The sequence below is a fragment of the Pezoporus occidentalis genome, unplaced genomic scaffold (assembly GCF_034315485.1).
Source record: "Pezoporus occidentalis ecotype Australia unplaced genomic scaffold, CSIRO_AGI_Poc_V1 ctg303, whole genome shotgun sequence".
In the NCBI taxonomy this organism is placed as follows: Eukaryota; Metazoa; Chordata; class Aves; order Psittaciformes; family Psittacidae; genus Pezoporus; species Pezoporus occidentalis.
The window spans coordinates 303,004-327,500 of record NW_026914975.1 but is presented as its reverse complement, the minus strand read 5'-3'; the positions used below and the strand labels follow the sequence as shown (position 1 = coordinate 327,500).

General features: G+C 42.1%; 1 protein-coding gene across 1 annotated transcript in view; it reads right to left on the bottom strand.

Annotated features, from left to right (window-relative positions):
• The window catches only part of WRN (WRN RecQ like helicase), a 45,455-nt gene extending 23,820 nt beyond the window's left edge, over positions 1 to 21,635 (bottom strand). Inside the window, 16 exon segments of the mRNA XM_062627645.1 lie at positions 255 to 361; positions 1,133 to 1,215; positions 1,721 to 1,789; positions 3,444 to 3,552; positions 3,995 to 4,062; positions 4,933 to 5,008; positions 6,199 to 6,349; positions 7,510 to 7,590; positions 8,254 to 8,659; positions 9,195 to 9,297; positions 10,222 to 10,294; positions 12,247 to 12,396; positions 14,730 to 14,878; positions 17,568 to 17,713; positions 19,441 to 19,556; positions 21,521 to 21,635. Of these exon segments, the coding sequence (XP_062483629.1) occupies positions 255 to 361; positions 1,133 to 1,215; positions 1,721 to 1,789; positions 3,444 to 3,552; positions 3,995 to 4,062; positions 4,933 to 5,008; positions 6,199 to 6,349; positions 7,510 to 7,590; positions 8,254 to 8,659; positions 9,195 to 9,297; positions 10,222 to 10,294; positions 12,247 to 12,396; positions 14,730 to 14,878; positions 17,568 to 17,713; positions 19,441 to 19,556; positions 21,521 to 21,616 (1,983 nt within the window). The 5' untranslated portion in view covers positions 21,617 to 21,635.
• Between the last annotated feature and the right edge of the window lie 2,862 nt (positions 21,636 to 24,497).

Sequence of the window (24,497 nt, the reverse complement as noted above, 5' to 3'; positions counted from 1 at the left end):
TCCAGAAGTTTCTGGTAGTCCAGGTTCAGAATATCCTACATATAAGCATTTGGGGAAAAAAAAAAAAAACAACCAAAAAACCAAAAAAGCCCCCAAAACCACACAGCTCGGTCACTGACAGGGACCATATACACTCCAAACCAGCACAGTAAGTAAACCACAAGAGCAACATTAAGACTGTTATTTCAAACTACCATACAAAATGAGATAGTATTCTTCTCTTACATTGGAAATCAAATACATAAAAACCTCACCAATGGCAGAGCCTTCTTTAACGAGCCTAAAGTTCTAAAGGAATTTCTGAAGTCATGGCCCCACTCAGAAATGCAATGCGCTTCATCAACAGCTATAAGGGTAATACCTGATGGGAACAAAACCAGAGCATGGACACATTAACACCACAAACATGGGAATGGACTAAATACAAACACTCTATTCTGCTCAATCCCAAGCTTTCCTGAGAAGGCACCACCTGTCTGCTTAGTATTTGTTCCTATAATGCCTTCTGCTGTACCAACCCCTAGGTACATTTTTATAACGACCTCTGAAGCAAAAACAGCTAAAGAGCTTTTACAGAATCCCCCCAAACCATCTCTGCTTCTTTCTCCAAGCTTCAGACTTCCAACATCCCTCACCTTCCACTAGACCAGGTTGCTCCAAGCCCCATCCAACCTGACCTTGAACATGGCCAGCAATGAGGCAGCCACAGCTCCTCTGGGCACCCTGTGCCAGGACCCCACCACCTCTGTAGTATTTCACAACCAAGTTTCATTGTTACAGTGGGAGAAAGACTAGACATTAGAACACTTAAAAGGCTAAACATCTACTTATACACATTTCACTTCCTGTAACTGCAAGATCAGTTTTTTAGCACCTCTGCTCCCGGCAGCTTAATATTCCCCTTACTAAACATGCCACTTAAGTGATTTGTTAGTTTTTCCATCAGTAACAGGATCTGCTGACACCATTTACTGGTAGCTACTACAGTAACCTTTGAACCCACTAGCAGTAAGAAATTGGTGAAAAGCATTTAAGTATTATAAAAAAGATTAAAAATATTTAGGCATTTAAGCCGCCTGCCAGCTCAACCACAACTTACTAATAGTTTGACCAACCCTTACCCCCAACTTACCAATAGTTTGATCAAGCTCCTGAAGTAAGTCCAAGTTCCCTGAACAAAACTCTGGAGTCATATATATGACTCTGTACTGCCCCCTGAAACATCAAGAAAATACATTGTCACAGAAGGAAAACCCCCAGACAACTCAAAAAAAACAAAATCATGATTGTCTAGAAGATGTAAATGAACAGAAGTACAGACTTCAGGATAGGAGCAAGATCAAGGAAATGAAGACCACAGAAAGCACTCCCGAATAATAGGAAGGCAAGGCAGTAACAGTAGGACAGGAAAACCAGCAGTGATTTACAAGGAGGGACTGTTGTGATGATTTGGTGACAAATACAGGTCTAAATCTTGTATGTGTGAAACTGTGTAGAAATCCTAATATAAAGCTGAGTCAACAAGCCCCATCTCCCCAGCCATGGGCTACAGACTCACACACACTCAGGCTGGGTGGATGCAAGCAGTATCACTGACTGCCACATTGTAGGTCTGAGCCAGAAGCAAGAGTTTCAGTGATAATGGATTAGGGAGACATCCTACCTCTCAAACATACCTACATCAGAACCTGCAGTTCTAGAAAGCTTAGCTCAGACTTACCCTTTGATGCATTCTTTGATGTTTTTTGACTGAGCTGAACCAAGTAAGCAAGCTGGAATACCTGACATGCTGCAGAAATAAAGATGCACAGTCACCAACAGATTTACTCCCAACACTTTCTGCCTTAGCATTCAGCCTATGCCAGCACATCATAAAAGAAGTCCAAGCTGTGAGGCCACAAACTACTTTCTTCAACAGATCTTTGTGGGAAAAACCTGTTGAAAAAGCTGGATTCATCACTGGCTATTCCTGCCACCCAAATACTCTTTTGCTTCCCCTCCAGCTGTCACCGACACATACACAATTCATTAGTGCAATAAGGAATCGGAGAAATAAAGACCACTCCCCTTGCACAAGTTTACTAATAAACGTCCAAAAGAAGAAAATACAGTAAACACATTTTCCTCATTACCTTACCCAGTTCACCACATTGCCTTACTAGTTGGCAATTTTTTTGCCTTGTCTTCCACTCTTTTGTGAGCTACTGGTGCTGCATTTGCTCATTTTCAATCTGAAGGCTGCTTTTTAATGACATATTCAGTAACTACATTTACCAGCTTAGCCACCTGATATTTGACCTTTCAGGACCCTGCAATGCCCGTCTTCTTAACTTAATGATTTACAGCATTTTTATTCCAGTCCTTTGTTTTGATAGCTTCTCCCCTCTCATTCCTTTCAGTCCCTGGCAGAACTGCACCCAGACTGCTAGACAAATTACTGAACTGCATTAGGTTGTGGAAATTCAATCTCCTTGGCCTTCAGAGTAAAAGACCTGCTGAGAAGGTAGTGGATAAACCCTTTCCACTGAGAAAAAAAGTATAAAAGCCAAAGAAGCAGCTGAATACATACAGACACCCTGCTGATTAATAATCAGCCTAGAAGCTGGCTACACAGCCAGCTTAGGCTGCCCAGCCATTCATCCACACATAGTCATGATGTGCAGCAGAAAATACCACACATCATTTATGTTCCTTGAAAGTAATCTTCATATCCTCTCTTTCACAAAAGACCTGCTCTTTCCAAGGAATGAACTAGACAATTCAGTGCGATTACCACATCTTAAATGAAAAAGTGTCAGAAGTGAATAGCCGTTATAACAGAAAGCAAGTGCACGCAAAGGAAGCATTTTCAGGTCAAGAGAAACCTATCTGATTTTAATACACCACCTATAACTGCTCATGTAAGAGCAATTCAGGGTCACCCACTAGTTCGCCCCCATCAGACCTTAAAAGAAGCAAAGAGGCCAGGTGTTAGGAGACCTACTACACCATTCATCTTCAAAGCCTGTGCCATAACATTGAACTGAATGGCCTACAGCTTCCAGCTGCAGGTTGCTTAGATGTTACTTCTCCAACACAAGGAAGCCCTACCAAATTTTGAGGTAACTCTCAGAGGCTGAAATAGCCTGTGAAGCTCCCTCATCAGTTCAGTCTTCACAAAAAGGGGCCTATGAATCCTGAAGTATGTGAGAAGGATCCACATTCAGGAACAACCCACCAGCACAGATCCTTTGCAAATCCACCCTACCATTCACATAACTGGCAAATCCAGTGATCCTAGACTGCTTACACAGTTTGTGCATGTCCCGTGAGAAACACATGCTTTACAGCTGACGCACAGCTTTGCTGTAGGAACCTGCAACCTTAAACACCAAGAAATACCACAAAGCAGAGTCCACTGGTTTCCACTGGCAATTCAAGAGCAGCTTCTTAGCACTACTTACATCAACTGCAGCACCTGGTCCTCCATCAAGGAGATAAGAGGGCAGATGACAATTCCCACAAGTTCAGTGTAAACAGGAGGAAACTGGTAGCACAAGCTTTTTCCATAGCCTTAAAGAAAAGCAGACATGAGACATCATTCTTTCTATGCAGCTACTGCATACAGCTGTACGAGACAATTTTAACACCCTGTTGAGCCCTAAAACAATAATCATAAAATGGTTAGAGTTGGAAGAAAGCTTAAAGATCATCTCTTTCCAACACCATTGACAAAGGCAGGGATACCTTCTAAGAAGTGATGTTTGTTCTGCTAGTACAGGAATAAAGTTGCAACATAAATAAGGTCAGCATCCATCTGATACCCTTCTCTACACCATCAGTGACAACAACTAGGGCAGAAAAACAAGTAGCTAGCACAGCTAGCTCAGACTTAGTGTCTCAATCAGGGCACCCTGCTCATGTGAGCCACGTGGACAGTCTCCAAGTTAGAGTTCTACTCTCCTCAAAAAGGAAAAGATGTTTCACTGCTTCTTAGGATGTAAAGTTAACTTACCAGTTGCCATGACAACAAGATTATCTCTTCTGTCTTCTAGAAGAGAATTGATCACTTTCCATTGGACCCTTTTAATTAAACAAAAGGGAATATTTTATTTTTGCTACCAAACTTAACATGGCAGTTTTGTTAAACTGAATATTCAGTTGAATTTCAGGTTGAAGAAACCCTTCCAGCTGCCTTATAGCATGTTGTCTTTGCAGGCTGCAAACACTCAAACATTCCAACTGCTGCAGGCAGTCCCCCCCACTGCTACAGTTATATTCAACATGACCTCAATTTTGCCAACCCTTCCATGGTCTTGCAATTGTACATAACTGTGAAGCCAATTTAAAAACTCCCCCTGCCCCCAGTTCCAAAAGCTTACCAAATACTGAGTAAACAGTTTCCCCCTGCCCAAGTGCTGCTCTTAGGCTGTTTCTTGCACAGAACACATTCTGCCACCAGTCATCCAGGAAGATTTCATCCCATTCCGATTGAGCTTCATTGTAACAGCAATGCTCAAGCACCGAGGCACATGGTACACTCATATTATGCTACGCAAGACAGCTAGAAGTTTGTCTGTCCTGAATTAGAACCATATAAAGGATAACTAGACTATGAAAGCTTATCACACAGGCAACAACATCTGTGCAGTTTGTGGCTTGCTCTTTAAAGACTGAAATAGACCTGGTTCAATAACGCCTCAATCACAGAGGATGTGCCATCAGCAAAAGTCAAGAAGCTCATAGTCTACTATGAGATTACGGTATTGTACTTAACACTCCGTAAGATTTATCTTGACATACTGTTGTGGCAAAGGCAGCTTTTCTTGTACTAGAGATTTTGTATAGGTCTCAGCTTGTTAGTAATTTTTCAAGTAATAAGAAAATCAGTTGAAATAAGGAGGGGGAAAAAATGAACCTTGGAGTTTACGTTTTAACAGAAAATATACTTACGGCTTAAAAGAAGAATGTCCAAAATATGTCTTCAGACAGGTGATGTGTCTTTCACTAGGTAGTGGCAGCAATGGATCTTTAGTGGGAGAGAAGATAGAAAGTTCCATTTGGAATGAAATTTTAAGAAGATGAAGCACTATCTTGACAAACAACAGTCTGCTCAAGATTAGTGATGCCTGCCTGGGTGCCAGGATTTAAGTAAATCCGGTGAAAAGAGACGTCAAACTCTGAAGATACTTACTGGCTAGAATAAAGGATTAAGAAAGCAAACGGGCTCCCCAGCGACCCTCCATGAAGAGGAGAACATATTGCTTCATTATTAATTTAATAAAAGCGATAAGTATTGTAACGTGTAGCTGCATTATTTGGACATATTTGGACACGATACTTGAGATGTTTTACTAGGCAAGCATTCAACAAAGACTCTACTGAAGTTACACTGAGGAACACAACACTGCAAGTTGCTAACAAATTCATGGTCCAAAAGCTCAAGGGGATCCTGATTCTGCTGTGAGCACTGAAGAAACATATTCAAGACCTGTTGAAATATATAGTTAACATTCAGCAGTAGAAAGCATGACATTTCCACCTAGTTTTTGTCTGTTGCGCAAGCTCACATTCCCTGTAATAGCTTATCTGACTGCTGTTTAGAGAAATGAACTGAACAAGAAAGAATAATGCATCTGTCCACAACTAGCAGCCCATGGTCTTCTTAAAAGCAGAAAGCAGGCCTTTTCCTGGCCTGGTCTAACTTACATAACCAGGAAGGAAGCTTGCATACAGGAATACTCGAACAAAAAACAAGCTTTATTTCACCTCACATTTCAGCCTCTGTTCCTCATTTCCTTTGTCCCCAAAGGGCCAGCTCCAAAGCACTTAGTCAAGATCAAGTCCAAGCCAGAATTTCCTAACAATTCTACCACAAAGCAACAGAGGAACAACAAAAATAAATCACGTAGAAAGGTACCGTCTTCCCTTCTGCTGTGTTCCAAATCATTCCCTTCAGTTCTGTATGGCCTCCATGTCCTGTAACGGTTTTACTCCCATCAAGCATACATAACATCTACCTATTATGGCAGGGTTCAACTATGTTTTGCCGAGGACACCTTCACATTTTCATCCTGACACACAGACAAGCACCTTTCAAAACCCAGATGAGGTCCAATTTTTGCTTTAAGAAACCAAGCACAAAATGTGCATGCCCTTCCACATCTGCTTGACAGTAGATTTTTTTTATTTAATCATGCATTATAATTTAAAACATACCCGAACATTCCTCCTCTTGTTCCTCAACACCTTCATCTTCATCACCATCACCATCTAGTGAAATGTTCAACTCTGTTTCAGGACTTCTCCCAGGTTTATTGGACTCTCTTCCACTTAAAGCTCCTTCAGCATCATCTACATCTTCTAATGACTAAGAATCAGGAGAAAAAGTTGTTTCGGAGCATGAAAGGCAGATAACAATGCACGTCTGAGGTAATATGATATAGGGACATACGAGTTTCAAATTGCTTGTGACATAACTTAGATCTATCAACACACAGCATACAGAAAAGCATAGTGGTCAAACTACTTTATCAGTAGCATGCAAATTCCAAGAGCCATTTCCTGGATACCAATAACACAGCTTTTGTCTCTTCACTGCAAAAAGGTCTTTGAAGTTTTGAAGACACTAAAATCTGTTGTTTGAGAAAATCAACAGTTGTATTTTTTACTTAAGCAGATGAAGGCACACATTTGATTGAGGCTAGTAAAAAAGCAGAAAGGATGGCATCCCAATGTCATGTTACACTCATGGTACTCTAACAAACACTAAGAAAACATCTTCTATTCAAGTTAATGTTTTTGACAAAAACTGCATTTACAGGAGATTGACATGCAGCATTAAGAGCCATCTAGATGAGACCTGGTGCTTCCCCAGGAGCAAAATCATATCCACCCCCCCCCCCCCCCCCATGACCTTTGAGTCTTGCATCCTAGCAAGCTCTAAGAAACACACTTGACTACACATGTGTACAAGCACACAAACACATACAACTGCTCTGGTGCAAACATTCAGTCATTTGACTCCAAACACATATATTATTCTGGAGAATCTGGAGAAAAGCCAGGGTAAAGAAAAATAAGACTCAGTATCTTCTTTTCAGGAAATCGAAGTTATACCACTAAAATCACATGAAGAAGCCTGCAAAACACGGCTACAAAACAATTTGACCTACAGCCCAGGTTAGCAGCACCTGTAGCACACGAACTGCCCTGTCAGCTCAACCACTTGGACAAAGGCCTGAATGCATGACAAGTGCAGCAAGACCAGTTTCTACACAAGCAGAGCAAGTGAGTGGATCAGTCCAAACTGGTATAGTCAAGATACAGCAGAACACAAATGATACTGCAGTCTAACACTAGTAAACTGAATTCTTCACATATCCACATGTTCATCTGTCTTCTGTCCACCTCCTATAAGCAGAACAATTTTGCTTCATATCCCCTTCCCTGAACTACACTATACTCCACTGTGACCCAAGAGCATTATCATTACCAGGAAAATTAAAACCAAACCCCTGAGGCACTCACTTTAAGCATCTCCATTTCCAGTTCTTCATCACTTTCAATGACACAGGAAATATTTTGCTCATTGTCTGTGGAGCACACCTCCTAAGAAAAAATAAATTATTTTATTCTTATCAGCAAAGTTATTTCTATTTTACTCACAACCTCTCAACCTTCTGTAGATACCGTACACAATTTCTCTGTATGGTTTTACTTCTCACCAAACTAAGCACAGTATTAGTCTCTGAAGCATGCCCATAAAAAAAAATAAATTAGAAAAATATTACAATGTAACAATGCCCTGGAGGAAGAGACAAAACCAGTAGTATCATCAGGTGTGAAACACTCGGAATGTAAGAAAATCAGAATGTGATTTAAGAGGCACCAGTCTACATTCAGCAACCACGAGGATTGCTGTTTACAGATCCTTTACAGAAAGATCTGCTTTTTATTCATGACCAAGTCAGAGAGCTCAAGTGCAGAATTTCTCTCCATCCTGCCAGAAATTATTTGATAGCATATTAGCAACTGAAAGAGGAAAACTAATTAGATGATCTAGAGCTTCTGTACTCAGAATCCTTCCAAGCCCCATGACTGAAGAGCAGCTCAGTGCTTGACTACCCCCACAGGTATTTTCCAGACTGAGCCCTTCTCCCAGCCCTGTAATAGTCTCTCAGGAATAGAACTGTTAAAAATCTTGGGGGAATTAAGGACGAGATCACTTCCCCTGCATGGGTGTCCATGATTAATGAAGGCTTTTCCTATTACCTCAGCTGCAGCTTCCTTGGCAAATTCTTCTGCAGCCTGACATTCCAAGACCTGAAGTTCCTGCTCAGTAATGTCTAGTGATATGAAGTCCTCTCTGTACACTTTGTCCTTAGAGCTGGCTGCTGCAGCCCCATCTTCTACAGCGCCGCCTCTCTCTGCCTCTTCAAGATGTTCCTCCCAGAAGCCAGCTAGGGTAGCATCAGAGCAGATGCTGAAGTCACCTTCAAGTTGTTTAGCTAATTCAAGCATTTCAACTTTGTGTGCTTCAACATTTGCTGACTCCGCTTCAAGATTTACTGGGCTTCTGCCAGAGCTCTTCTTCAGTACAGAAGGACAACCTGAACCAAACAGCATGCTTCTTAGGGCAGTTACATTCTCCGATATGTCAGCTATTATTTCTGCAGCCCTAGAAAGTAAAACAAGAGAGCTAAACCAAAATGATAAAAGCAGTTACTACACATCTCAGGCACAAGCAGAACCTGAGTGTTCTACCCTGTTTCTCCAGTCTGTCCAAAGCTTCTCTCATATCACTGGCATTCCACATCTGTGATGATTAAATTTCTTTACACTGAAGACTATCTGTAAAGACCCTCTGAAAACACTGTTTGTGGTACTGCCCCCACACTTACATCAAGCCTCCAGGCTTCTAGCAGTCAGTCATGTGAGAATCCTGACATATTTATGAAAGGTCTTGCTGTGCATTTCAGCAAGAAGTAACAGATTCAGCCAAGTTCAGTGTCAAACCCATTCCAATTAGACCAGTGAAAACTTCTGTTCCTACATATAAAGACAACGTTTTCCCACCAAGTGTAGAATGCTTTTACTTGGAAAAAGAGATACTGCTGCTAACAACCATGCATTTTGTTGCGTGAAACCTCAGGGATCAAGACCAAAACATTTTTATTATAGGTAAAGGAGAGACAAGCTGGCAAAAATCTAACCTCTGCACATTTTCAAGTTGCCCAGAAGAGTCAGGGATGCAAGAAGCCAGGTCTGTTATTTCGGCAGCTAGTGAAGTCAAGTGCTCCTTCACACCCATGTCATCTGTAAGAAGTACCATCAGAGTTATTTCACAACAGGTGAGGTCTAACAGCTATATGCAAACAAATTCTATTCAAGTAATTCCAGTTCTACAAGATGTAGAGCTGAAAAGACAGCCTTCTCCAGTGCTTCAATGACAAGTACACACAATGAGGCCAAGCATTTCTTCCAGTGGCTGGTTACACATGCTCAGGTAAAAAGGATATACAACTGGACCACTGCTAAGTGATCCTTCCTCAGTATCTGCTCCAGCTTCCAGGAAAAAGAGCTGCTAACACAGATATGCTGACTAAAACAAACTCAAAAATTTATACCTAATATTAAGATAGTACTGCCACTTCTGGCTGATAGGAAAGTAAAACTCAGCCAGTACAAAATGGAAATACACTTCTCACCTCTTTTTCCAACCATAAGCTACATGCAATCCATAACTTTGCTTATGATGCATGAACTGAACAAGTACTGAGACTTCCAAGCCACTTTTCTAATCAAGTAAATAATGCTAAGCTGCTCTATAAATTTGGGTCCTATTAATACACCTCAAGAAAAGCAGTTCTTCATAACATGCTTTCTTTCTCATGTCTTACCTCTTTTTGAGCTAGATATTTGTCCCTGCATCAGCAAAATTGGTATTAACTCACTGAAGTGTTTCCATATACAAACTGGAATAACAACAGGAATTCTTACCACCTCTATATACAGCAGAAACAAACAACATAGCAAGACTGCATTCCTACATGATGATGGAACATACACAGTATGGTAAACGAGAACATCTGAGAACCTTTACAGTCTGTTATTTCTCTGATAGCACTCACCAAGAAACCAGACAATCCTAACAAAGATACTATGAAAAAAAATCTATTGGCAAATAGAATATTTCACTGTACATTGAATGAACTCCTTATGCTTGGAAGTATGATTTACCTCTTCTTCCACAAAGTACTTTCTGGTCACTGTTATTCATATTTTTCAGTTTTTCATAAATGATAAAACCAGCCTGCAAAATAATAAGAAAAAATACCACTCAGTACTCTGCATCATCTCAGATGAAGCAAAAACAATAAACAAGAATTAACAGAGCAAACTGTGGCTTGAATACATTCTGAACATCCCCTCCTGATTTGTTGGTACATGCCACACAACCACTGATGGGCTGTCTTACTGCACTGTTCATCACAACCAGGTAATATTTTACAGAATGCTTCACAAAAGGCCTGACTAAGGATCCATATTGTAGCAGAAACTCTTATCTAGACCCCAGCACAGTTATCTTACCAAGTTAACTGCAGAGAGCTCCAAGTACTCAGCTCCCGGTTTCACCATCTGCTCCACTTCATGCAGATTTAATGTAGTGCTCCAAGAGAATAGCTATGAACCTACTAAGATAGATTCTGTGTGCTTAATGTTTCTCTTGATACGAAGAGTAAGTTCTAACAGGAAAATGCAGCCTAAATCCAGGAATGTGCTAATTAGGCTATCCATGTTAACAAGAGCATCTTAAAGAGGGAAGAAACAAGTGACTGCCTTGTGTTTTCTTGTGAGGCTCCAAGAGGCAAGTGAGGTGAACAGAGCATAGCAAGAAGGAGGCACTGCCTGGAAAAATGCTGGTTACAGCAGCGGCACCAGGCACCAAAAAAAAAAAAAAAAAAAAAAAAACAACAACAACAATAAAAAAAAAAAAAAAAAAGAAGAGAAAAAAAAAGAGTTCCTTTCCTTACTGGGTTGGGTCTTAACAGGTGCTAAACTAGAAAATGTGCAAACTTTCCTGAGTCAGAACAAAAACCAGAGACCTCTGTCCCACTTTCCTTCCACTGTCTAACCTCAACACAGAAATAAAAGCCTGAAGGTACTTTATTTTGCTGCCATAAAAAATCATCTTGTCCCAGGAAGCAGGCAGCACCCAGCAGCACAGTGGTAAACCCCCTTCACAGAACTGCAGGAAAACAATGCTCTTTCTGAAACTGAGGCAGCAGACACTTCTACAGAGCTACAGAAATCCACATCCAACTACATTACTCTTTCTGGTAATCCATACTGCTTCTGCTACATTAGCCACTAGAGGAGGTTGTATTTCTTCCTAGTTGCTTATTAATTTTATCTCACCTATTATATTTAGAAGGATTTTGATTCACAACCTGCTCAAGAAAGATGAGCAAAACCCCCAGCAGAAAACACAGCCAAAATTGCTAACCAGCCACAGTTAATACCTGCAGAAAAGGGAACCAAAAAGTAATTACCCACTCTTCACTTCCATAAGTGATTATTGCATGTAAATACACACCAGACATGTTACACTCATGTGGGATAATCATACTACAAGCATTTAGGCTTTCTCCATAAAGATATATATAAAATTCACCCAATGGCTCCATCAAAACTCACTTCCCTGAAGTGATAACTTGAAGCGAGTCCAAATGGACAGACATCCCTCAGGAGGATTGTTGGTGCCTGGGTAACTTGGCACATTCAAAGCACAGCAAAACTTCCAGGAGCTCTGCTTCCTGGAAAAACTTCAATAAAAAGGCAAATCTTGGAACACCATGAAACATTTAGAGGTAAGGACCCCATGGGAGTCCCAAGGCTGCTGTGGAATGGTGTTTCTTTCTTCCATCTACGTTCAATTTTCTATGTGAAGCATTCATCACAATATCCTCTTTCAGTGACTCAGGTAATAAAACAGGCTAGCGTAGGTACAAGCAGCACCATCTTCAACAGAGAAGACATTATGACACTCAGGATGAACACTGAGGTTTAAAAACCTGAGATAAGAAACTAGACAGCAACATATCTGGTGGCATTTCCACCTTTAAGCATCCCATATCCACAGCAGACCTCATGGTCTTCCTACGTTCACTGTGTTCTACAGCAGAAAGCCATTAAAAACTGCAGCTAACAGCATGCTAGAGAAGACTTAACATGAGTAGAACAGTGATCTCTCCTTGTACGTACATAGGCATCTGTGGCTGCGTACAATTTTTGCTCCTCGTTGAGTGGAAACTCTTTCCAGTTACTACAGCGAACAGACTTATCCTTCAAAAGTTGCTTGCCAAAAAGGTGTTTTACCAGGCCATTTAGACTCCAGATCTCCTTACACCTCAGCTGGGGAAAGAAAACAAACAAACAAAAGGACTTTTTTAAAGGAGGAAACAATTGACCCAACAGAGTGTATTCCTCAAAGCAGTAAAGTGTACTTAATCCCTCCTTAGAAGCAAAGAGCTCTGGGTTAGTCAGCACAAACTAGTTTCTGAAAGCAGTAACTGTTTCTCCAGGCTTAAATCTTTTCTCATCACATTAAAAGGTAGTTTAGCCATTTGCAAGCTGTACTTCCCTGCCCTGAAACTGTATTGCTAGAGGACAGAGCTACATTATCAAGCTGGAAAAATTGCATTAGGGCCAGGTGAGTCCACACAATGTGAGGTGGTACTCTAATGCTACCAAAAATATCTGTACAATGTAGTCTTCAGTTGATAAAGCCATAGACTTAAACAGTAACCCCCCTTTCCTCCAGGATTTTTCTATTATTTCCCTTTTCAAGTCAGAGAAATTCCATATCCAACACTAGGAAATTATTTAATATAAACACAGGAGTAATCAAGTCTTCCTGTGTTTTGTCATCTTCCGCAAGTCTGAAACCGAGCACAAGCCAGAGCATGCCATTTAGACCATGCTAGCCACTACTCATCATGCTGCGAAGCAGCAGTGCATCAGAAGTCTCTAGAAGTCACCCCACCACACTGCAGTTTTCAATTGCTTTTGTAATCCTAATTGTCATCCACAGTTGCCACATGCAATTGTCTTAACAGCCAGTTTGGGAAACTTCCCTTCAGACCCTGAGGATTCAAGACTCACAGGCACAGCTCTCCACTCTTCCAGCTTGCAACTAGTTGCAAAACATGCAGAACTGCAGCATTATCAACTCATTCCTTTAAACCTAGTCTAAAAAAAATCCCAACCAACTTCTAATTTTAGGTTCCCGCAGCCCTTCCCCCTGCATTCTGCCATTACATATAACCCTATTTTGTTCTCTCAAGCTTCTCTTTCAAGTTTATTTTTGGTTTGTTTTCTCTTCACCAGAAGATCACGTTGCTCATCTTCATAACAAATTATCTGGGAGTCCAACACTGGGATTAAAAAGGGTGAGGGAACTGAACTGAGGAAACGCCTAGTCTGAAAATAAACAGCTCCTATTGCTCAAGCAAAACAGTTTAATTTGTAAAACTCCCAAGCCGCTAGGAATTGAAGCTCCAGGTTTCAATTTCAATTTCAACTCCAGTGCTCATAAAGAGAGCACTGCCTCAAATGCTGATGATACATTACATAGCTATGATTTAATTACACAGGGCACATAAAGCACATAACAGAGAAAGGTATAAGTAGTGTTATTTCTGGGCATAAATCTGTCCTCCACCAAGAAACTACAACTGCTGCTACCATCCTACCAAACAAAATATGCACAGAAGGAAAGAAAAGTACATGGAAAAGCCGAGTACAGGTGAGGAAAAGCCTTGCATATACCAAAAGAGAAGCTTTAAGGTACATGTTAGAAATAAGCATGACAGTGTGATTTGGAAGGTAATGAGCCTTTTCCTCACTTCCTTATTAAGATAGTGTTTGGAACACTCTACATGGAATGCTACCTAACCAAAATCCAACTAATATGAATTTCAGGGTGCACCAAACTCAACACTAGTTCTGAACAACAGGCCATGAGGCTCTGGAACCTGCACCCACATGAGAGCAGAGGCAACACCAACTTCAGAGTCATGACGAGTCTATGAAAGATATTTCATAGAATCACAGCAGGGTTTGGTTTGGAAAGGACATTAAAGATCATCCAATGCCAACCCCCTGTCTTAGGCAAGGAAACCTTCCACTAGACCAGGTTGCTGAAAGCCCTGTCCACTTATTTCTAGGGCCCTATCTTATGTGGCCAACAACTCCACATGAAGGACTTGAAGGAAGACCTTGGTGCTTGAAGGACTTGAAAGACCACCAAGCAAGCCATGGCACAAGAACTGCCTCCCTTTGAACAGGCATCAGTCTTCACTGCCTCCACAGCATTTCTCACATCTTAAAGGTTCAGCCATTGCTGGGATAATCACATCATTGCCATCAGAACCCTGACTAGACATAATCTAGTACTAAGGAGTACAGAAAATGCATCTGCAGCTGAACTACCTTTGTAAACATAAGAGTTGAACAGGCAGGACAAATATTCACTAAGAGCTAGTTCACTGAAAGGCAGTACTCAGTTTTGTGGAATTCCTTGAGAGTTCTTTATAAACTTATTTTAAGTTACAACACATGCCTGCTTTTTTCTATAGAACATGTCTGCTATTAGAATTGAGCTCCATTATGAAGCCAAGGAAGCCTCCTTTTGTGTAGCACAATAAAAAGATCCCTTCCCACAACAAAAGGGTTTTAAGTTTTACCTTCTCATTAGCAACGTCAGCCAGCTCCACAAAGCTCTTCAGTTTGATTTCAAAGTCACTCATCAGCTTCCACTGATCTCCCTCAACTCCTACGCCAACCTTTTTAATTGTTTCATCTTCGAGCAGTCTTTTGAGTCCCTTGGGAAAACCTAAAAATAGATGAAGCCCAAACACGAGAAAATAAGTACTGGAAGATGCCAGAAAGTCTAAAGGAAATGACAAAATCCTAGCAAAAGAGACATCTGCAAAAAAAATGTGCTTTTAAAGGAAAAGCCCCAAAGTTGCTGTTTAAGTGACTGCTTGCACTCTCGAATTACTACAAACACCAAATGGTTATAATGTATTATCTGCAGACAAGCAGAAATGAAACACTGGAAATATATACAAATTCATTCTGCATTTAAAAACAAATCAGTAAGAAATTTAACAACCTTGTTTTGTCTTGGTGATCACTATATCACATAACAAAAAGGCAACCTCTAGCTGAGAAAGACTTCACAGATTTGGATGCTCATGAAACAAGACACAACAACTTTAGCTTTACACTGAATTCCTTCCAGTTTTTGCTATTTCTCATTCCTGGGAAACCATTTGAACCAGAAGCATGGGAAATGACCAGAAAAAGAGATTCTGTGTAAAGACAGTGCTAACACTGGGCTGGTCCAACAGTAGCATTTGGAAAACAGAACTGGCCATGCAGATCCTCTGCCAAGCCCAGATAAGTCTTTTCTTTTTTGTAAGAAAGAAAGATATTCATGGATGTACACAGATACGAAGTATTGTATTTTGATTTATCCCTAACTTACGGCACCACAGTCCTGGATCAAAGGCCATTTTCAAGTTTACAGGACTGAATAAAAGCACATACCTTCCATATCTGGTTTTCTACAGAAGGCAACAACCATAGACCCTTCATACATGAACCAAAACTTTTTGTTTTTTTTCTCCCCACAGTGTTTGATTCCATTTAAACTTATGAGCATCTTAAATACATACCTTGAGAAACCCACAGCTGAATACCCTGAATGAGTCTCAAGTAATTCTAGTACCTACAAACATATACTACTTAATATCTGGCTTGGTTCTCATTTCAAATTCCACCTTTTAACTACTGTAATGTGTTTATACACTTCAACAATCACTTTGCATGGCTGATTTTATTTCATACGTGACTATCTCCACACTTTCATGGCCACCACCGACACACAACACAGACATCTTTGCAACTATAGCCACAATCAGCTACGCTGTGAAGTTCCAGGTCCATTTAAAAATTAGAGAATTACTCCTCTGTGGAGGAGACAGACAGTTGAGCTGACCAAAAGCTTGCAACACACACAGCTGACTTAGGGAAGAAAGGATTTTCACTAAAGAATATAATCATGAAAACCTTCAAGGATGGCAACTTCCCAGCAAAGGGCATGTCCCCCATTTCTACCACCTAATTTCTAGAAAAGTGACTGCACAAACTAAAAAAGTCTAAGTTCCAGAACTGTACAGAGACTAAACCCTGAGAAACAGGCCACATTTTCTTGAAAGTCTGTAGGAAAAAAAACGACGACATGGAAAATTATCCAGAATCTTCCTGATAAATAGATGCAGTTTTTTCCTTTATACACAGTTCAAAAACTCTCCACTGTCTTCTTCCTGCAGAAAGAAGCATTTCTCCCCCATTACCCCCCCAAAATGGTGGGTCTTACCCAACTGGCTAATCCTCCTAACATCTATGTTTCTGTAGATCAAATATATTCTGCATAATAAGCAGAAATTGGCTGTGGTTCTTGCAAAAAGGTTGACATCTCCATTCAAAACACACCTCCCACTGGCAAGAGCAGAAATTTTAGGAAGTGATTCAGGAGGAAACACCATCTTCTGCTGTAACACACAGTAGCCCGCATGCAGCCGTACTCAGCATTTACACACAAACATCTTCACTTACAGAATCAAAAGCATTTCAGCCCTTGATGATTCTTCCTCCCTTAGCTTTCTTTCCTCAGATCTTTTTCTTTTGTGCCTTTTGTACCTTTCTGCCTCCCGGATTGAATAACCTCCAGCAATTAAATTTTCCACCTCATTTGCTATAAATGACAAAGGATTGAACACCAACATTAAAACTATCACCATTATAGTTCAGCATGCACACCCCAGGGAAATCAGAGACATCCTGCAGGCATAGTTTCAATCTAACATTCAAACCAAAGGTTATAAAATTGCAGCCTCCTTCCCTCATTCCCACAATCCCTATTTGGAAAGCTTGTATTCACATCTATAATGAATTCAGACTCCACTGAGCATAAACCCCTTCTCTTCCCACAGCTGCATCTCACCAGGCATCCATCCAGTGTTCTTTCTGATAACCAGTGTCACAAAACACAGGTATTAGGAACAACATAGCACAATGGTCACCATGTTTGAGGAGTTTTATTATTAAAGCCAAACTAAGAAGAAACACAGCCTGCTACATTTAGATTCCATGTTTATTTTGACATTAAACAGAAAGCTCTTCCTATGAGCAGGGAATTAAATTTTGAAAGCTAAACTCAAATCTTCTTTCCCAAACAGAAAATTAATATTCAAGTAACATAATTTTGCCCTGTTCAGACCCTAAGATGCTGTATGCCAGCACACAGGGCAAGACTTGGCCTAAGATCCACTTAATATCAGCAATACTCAAAGAATAAGCCCATTTATTATAGGCAGGAAAGAGAAAGATGGATTTTTACTATCTAGCATAGCATGAAATATTGGCTATTGCTCAAAGGATAAGTTCAAACTTAATCACAGCAAACAGAAGGCAGGTCATGCCCTAACAAATAAGAAAGAAAGAAGATACAGTACCTGACATGGAAGAGATGTGGAACAAGTAACACTTCTCCTCAGATATACATATCTGGATTACTGCTATTTTGGCCATTTTTCCTTTAGTATATGATGGTGGCCATTCAATATCAAATCCAACAGCAGACCCATCTGATAAACTCTGCCTAAAAAGAAACAGATACTCTTCATGTTCTTCTAGCTGTATTTAAACTATCAGGCTCAAATCATCTTATATTAAAAAAACAGTTAAGAGCTAGCACATCCCCTTTCACATGTACAGGACATGGAAACCATTTCAAAATCAAGACCATAAGGCTTGCGAAATTCCTGCTGCTCCCAAAAGCTTCAAGAAACATCAAACTGTAGCAGATCTTATCTCATGCAAACAGTAGCATAGCAAGCTGTGGAAGATTAACCAAGGCTGGACACCAGACACCCCCTTAAGACACTATATTTCTTCCCGCCTGAGCTGGACAGGGGAGAGGAAATATAATGAAAGGCTCATGGGTTGAGGTAAGGACAGGGAGGGATCACTCGCCAATTACCATCATGGGCAAAACAGACTTGACTTGGGGAAATTAGTTTACTTAATCACCAAGTAAATCAGAGTAGGATAATGAGAAATAAAACCAAATCTTAGCACACCTTCCCCTCACCCCTTCCTTCTGCCCAGGCTCAACTTCATCTCCAAATTCTCTACCTCCTATCCATCAGTGGCATAGGGGGAGGGGGAATGGGGATTGCAGTCAGTTCATCACAGTGCCTCTGTGCTCCTTCCTCCACAGGGGAGGACTCCTCACACTCCTCCTTTGCTCCAGCATGGGGTACCTCCCACAGGAGACAGTTTTTCCGTGAACTTCTCCAGCATGAGTCCCACAGGCTGCAGGTCTTCATGAATGCCCCAGCCTGGGTCCATTCCATGGATGCAGTCCTTCAGGAACAGGCTGCTTCAGTGTGAGTCCCTTTCATGGGACACAGCCCTTCAGGAACAGACTGCTCCAGGCTGGATCCCTTTCATGGGGTACAGTCCTTCAGAAACAGGCTGCCTCAGCCTCAGTCTTGCCAGGAGCCTGCTCCAGCATGGGCTTTCCACAGGGTCACAGCCTCCTTTGGGCATCCCCCTGCTCCAGCATGGGGTCCTCCAGGGGCTGCAGGCAGAGATCTGCTCCAGTGCCTGGAGCACCTTCGCCACTAATTCACCGACCTTGGTGTCTGCAAAGCTGTTTCGCTCACATATTCTCACTCCTCACTCTGGCTGCACTTGTGCAGGTTTTTTTCCACTTCCTAAATTATTTATCACAGAGGTGCTATTACCATCACCGATGTGCTCAGCCTTGGCCAGCAGCAGGTCCATCCTGGAACTGGCTATCATTTGCTCCATCAGACACAAGGAAAGCTTCTAAAAGCTTCTCACAGGAGCCACCCATTACCAAAACCTTACCATGCAAACCCAATACACAAGCCTTAGTAAACAGCCAGATACAAAAGGTAGAGTAATTTAAACTCCCTTGAAAGCTTGTTCTTTATCTAACCCATTGCACTAAAAGGCAGAGAGTAATAACTTGCATCATTAATATTACTATCTTTTTTTGACACATACAGTCCCCAGTTACGAATTAGCACACACACCTGATTTCTTACAGCTCCTCCTTCTCCATGCTATCCATACTGTGGAAAGCATAAAACCTGTGTTAGAGCCTTTACTGCTTCTGCTTAAAGGGACTGCAAGGCTCAGTAATGGCATCTCCCATAAGAAAACAAAAAAAACAAACATAAAGACCAAATGAGAAACTAAGCACGCATAGCTCAATGGGGAGAAAAGCCAAATCCTTTCTTGGAAAGGAAACAGCACAAAAGAAAACACAAAGAAAAACTGAGTAAGAGCTATTACCTGATATCTTCTGAAAGGAGGGAACAGTCACTGACTTCATAGCTGTACACAACAGAGCCACGGAACTCTAGGAATGGCAGCCCATCTTCCAAAACACTCCTCTGAAAAGCAGACTTCTGTCAAACAACATTTGGAAGAGGCTGAGTTACTGGCCACAGGAAAGCATCAGCACTACAAATGCTGCATCCGATGTAAACGCTGTGTCCCAGCGAGGCTGGCATCAGTGTTTCCCAAAACCTTGGGAAACAGAACTGTGCTCCACACCACAGGGGCAGCAGCACTGTCAATTAACAAAAGGGTGACATCCCCCTTTAGGAACATTTGGGTCCATGTCCCCATTTCTTTGCTTAGCTCCAAGCACTGAGACTGAAATCCTGCAGGTTGAGTTTTTACCTCAATTACTTTTGTTGTATTCTTCCCACCAAAGAGATTTTTTAGCTTTCAAGAACAAGGTCAGGGAAAAGAAGCATTTTAGACAGTGTCAAAAAACCCCTTAAGACTATTTTAAATGCTGTAGTGCTTGCACATCTCTCATTTGAGGCAAAAATATTAAAAATGGGCAATAACTTGAGTAATTCTTCAGGTCATTCAAATCTGGTCAGGCTAGAATCCTCAAACACATCTCCAGTATACCTGTATAAAATAGCTCAGTTCCCCCATTTCCTTGGTCCCACATTTCAGCAAGCCCACTGCACTTAACCCTGCCAGATATAGTGTGTGAGGAACTTCACAAAGCTCTAAACTCCATGGATTTAAACTACCTGAAGGATTTAAAAGGAGCACTGTCCTCCATCAACTGACGATTACTGGCTTACTTTAAGCACACAAGTAAGGTGAAATGTAACACTCCAGTTAATGATTTTCCCCCCTTTCAGAAAGGTATTTAGTAAAAGTTCAACAGGTAAAATTTAATTGAATTGCAGATTCTGATAGTTTACCTACCTGAAAAAACTTCATTTTGGTCCAAATTACGTAGTAAATTACAGTGCCAGTAATACCAAATATGGGTAAGTATGCCATAGTAACACTTAAAAACCAACATCTTGTCAATCTAAAGGGGCCACAATAGACAAAAGAGGTTTTAATATAGTTTCTGAAAGATGTTGCTTGGAAGGGGGAGATTTAGGAACAAACACAGTGCTGATTTTATGCTTGCACAATAAAACATTCCCTCCAGTTAATGAACAGCCAAAGCTTAATCAAAACCCTTCCTCCAATTGCTGACTGAAGCAGGGTTCCATGGTACACTGCTGTACCACAGCACATGGAAGTCATCTGGTTAAATGACATAGCAATATCCACACTACTATTTTTTAACTGTCGCTCTTACAGTTCTTACAGAACTGAGCCTCCTCTTGCCACTCAGTTTTCTACTTGTTAAAGCAGTTCCAGATGTTACAAGTGAAAGGTGTCGCTTCTGGTGGGAAGTTTTATACCAAAACTGCTCTTATACACAGGAAACAACCCATCCAAGGACATGTTAACATTCTTGGAACACCAGAATTTGACATAATCTTTATGATCAATTAATTCTTCCTATACCTCTGAGCTGCAGAACCTCCTGAACACTGCACACGTGCAAGTGCAGAAAGCCAGAGGGCCTTCCCATAACAAACCAGCCTACCAGCCTGCAGCTTGAGGTCGCTGCATTTTGAGCTCTCTGATTATCTATATAATCTCCCCTCCTGCCCCAGTTCTTCATGGTGTACAGCCTACAACACTGGGTGAGCAACACATCAAAAATCTCCCTATATTTGGGTGGTTTTGACACTAAAATTCAAGTCTGTCAGGAATAAATTTCTACAGAGCTAATAGCAATGGCAACATGATTTTTTAATTAAAAAAAAAAACAAACCTCTCCAAAAAAAACCTTTAGCAAGGTCATTCAACCAGTAATTGAGGAGCTAATTTTAATTATAGTTCATAGGATAAAACATCTCTAACCATTCAGAAATGTCAGAGGCAGAGGTATAACTACATGCAACTGCTCCACTGTTGTTTTATTACACAGTGTACATCAATTAATTACTTTATTAACATAACACAGGCAAACTTCAGTTTCCTCCATGCAATGACATACCTTTTTATCACTCAAAACTTCCGCTTGGCTTTGAGTAAGCATCCACTGTGGATATTTGTTCTGCAGACTAGTATTTGGCAAATCTACTTTATTCATTTTTTCCACATTTCTGTTACTTCAACATATAAATAAGAACAAAAAAGAATGGTCAATTTGTACAGAGACAAGCTGTTATTATCATCAAGCCAGAACAAGGTGATGGAAGTTCACAACCTTGAACTTAAAAGGGTTTGTGCACAAGAATAGACATCTACAGAACTGCCCACATTGAATATCAAAAGACCTTTAGGCATTATATTCTTATTCATGTCAGTAAGAAAATACGGTTAAAAAAAAAAAAACACAACAAAAAACAAACACCACAAAACACAGGGAAAACCTCTTAAAATCCTATGGGAAAAAGAACTGAGTCTGTTTCTATGGAGAGCAGTGACTTGGAACAGAAGAGTACACCTACTGCCATCTCTGGTCAACACAGCCCTCGTTACCTAGCCAAATATTGATGTCGTGGTTTAGATAACAGCATAGAAACCAGCCATCTAAAACCCCCAACCCAAACTAGGGACTATCAGACTCCCACAGATATCACCCCAAGACATTCACTGCCTACACAGGACCTCAGAGCTGCAAGCCCTCAACCAAGGTAAAGAAAACCACAGAATTTCTAGGGAAAACTACAGCCAAACAAGGCACATGCTGCTAAGATCTCTGGCACAGACTGGATGATGGCTGAAGCTGCTTAGCAATTTGCCAGCCGTTCATTCAAACCAAATGAGTTCACTGAGCAGAGACAGCTTATTCCCAGGGCATCAGGAAGCAGGGTACATTCCCTGGAAGGCAACAGAGATGATGGAGAGCACTCCATAGAGATGCTGTAAATTTAAAATAAAGAGACTTAAGTTAGGAAGAGATGCTGTTTATAACACCAGGAGATTTTCAGCCCTAATGACTTAGGCTTGCTTTGAGGGAAGCAGAGCAGAATTTCCAAGTTGTAAGCAAACGATGACTGTATTAGAGCTGTTCCAGCCTCTCCCCAGACTGCTTCTAGTGTGACTTAGAAATCCCACTGGAAATTCAAACGGGTCACAAACAAATTTCTCATCCTGCTTCCTCCCACTAGTCTCCAGGTGCTCAACACCTCAACAACAAATTCAGGGTACATATACATTGCATGTATATTCTTAGCAGTACATTCTTACTGTATGCAAGAACGTACTTTTCAGTTGCAGTTCCTCACCAAGAAGCAGGTCCAAATCATATGCAAAACATGCTGTTTCAGTTTTTCAGTACTCAAAGCCATCTTTTGATGTTTCTCATTGATTATCTACAGTAGACAGAAGGCTTTCCTTGGTTATCTATCCACTTGTGCAGTAGCATAATGAGCTACTACCTAAAACACTTTAGAAGAACATTTTAATACTAAAACAGTAACAAAAGAGCCACTAGGAAGATGCCTGAAGTAGAAACACTCTGTTCCTGGGAGCTGCAACTACTGTAAATGACAGAAACCAGCAGAGAAACTACAAAAGGTTGGACAGGGTTTGAAGCAAACCGGTCTAGTGGAAGGTGTCCCTGCCCACAGCAGTGTCGAACTGGATGATCTTAAGGTTCTTCGTGTCCCAGGCCACTCCAGGATTCTATAGACAGGACACTCTGCAGCACCTATCCCACTATCTGCCACCCCAACATGTTTGCCACAAAAACCAGGTAAAAGCCCCAGAGCGCCTTCAGCAGCAACACCACACAAGCAAGCACCTCTCACCATGGCATCACCCACCTCGCTGGTGTTACACCAAGAAATTGCACTTACAAGCCTGAGACCTGCCCTGAGCTGGCAGCAGGATCCCCCAGGACAAATGGCAGCACAAATGGAGCTGCGGGAAAGCATTCACACACGGTCAAAACACCTCATTTCCTCAGGGAAATTTCTTCTGCACCCCAAAGCCCCTCACCTAGAATCACAGAATCAACCAGGTTGGAAAAGACCTTTAAGATCATCAAGTCCAATCATTTCCCCAGCACTGCCAAGCCCACCACTAAACCATGTCACTGATGGCCTCATCTACACAGTCTGTGAACACTTCAGGGCAGCTTGTTCCAATGCCTGATCACCCTTTCGGGGAAGAAATTGTTCCTAATCTCCAATCTAAACTTCCCCTGGCACAGACTGAGGCTGTGTCCTGCCACTTGCTGCTTGGGAGAAGGGCCCAGCCACCCCCTAGCTCCATCCTTCTTTCAGGCAGTTGCAGAGTGCAATAAGGTCCCCCCTGAGCCTTCTCTTCTCCAGATTACCTCCCCCCCCCCCGGTCCGTTAGCTGCTTCCCATCACACTTGCTCTCCAGACCCTTCACGAGCTCCACTGCACTTCTTTGGACCCGCTCCAGCACCTCAACGTCTCTGGGCGCACACCCCGGGAACCCTCCCAGGGGGCGGCTTGTACTCTTGGAGGACTTCTTCCACCCGGCACCGCGGGGCAGAAAGCAGCCCAAGGGCCCGGCGGTGCTCGCAGCAGGCCGGAAACGGCGGCGGGACGCTGCCCTCCGAGCACCGACGGGCTCCATGGCGGCCCGTTCCCCTCACCGCCACCGAAACGGGATCCCCAGCCCCGCCATGCGCCGGATACCTGCGCCCCGCTCACGGAACCCCACCGCGGCGTGGCCCCGCCGCCGAACACCGCGCCACCGACGGAGCACGCATACTGCGTCACCGCGCATCGCGCTCTTAACACGTCACGGAGACGCCATGCTCCCATCCCCCCCACATCTCCCAGGGCAGCGGCGGCGGCGGCAGGTTACCCGAGGTGTCGCGCATGCGGAATGAGGCGGAGGCCGTGGGACATTGTGGGTAGCGTAGTCCCGGTGCCGAGCGGGCCACACACCCTCCGGAGAGCCCACGACTCCCCCCGCGCTGCCGCCGCCGCTGTCGTCGTCGTCCTCGGCCGGGCGGGGCTGGGGCGGGGCGGGGTGGAGCGGACGGC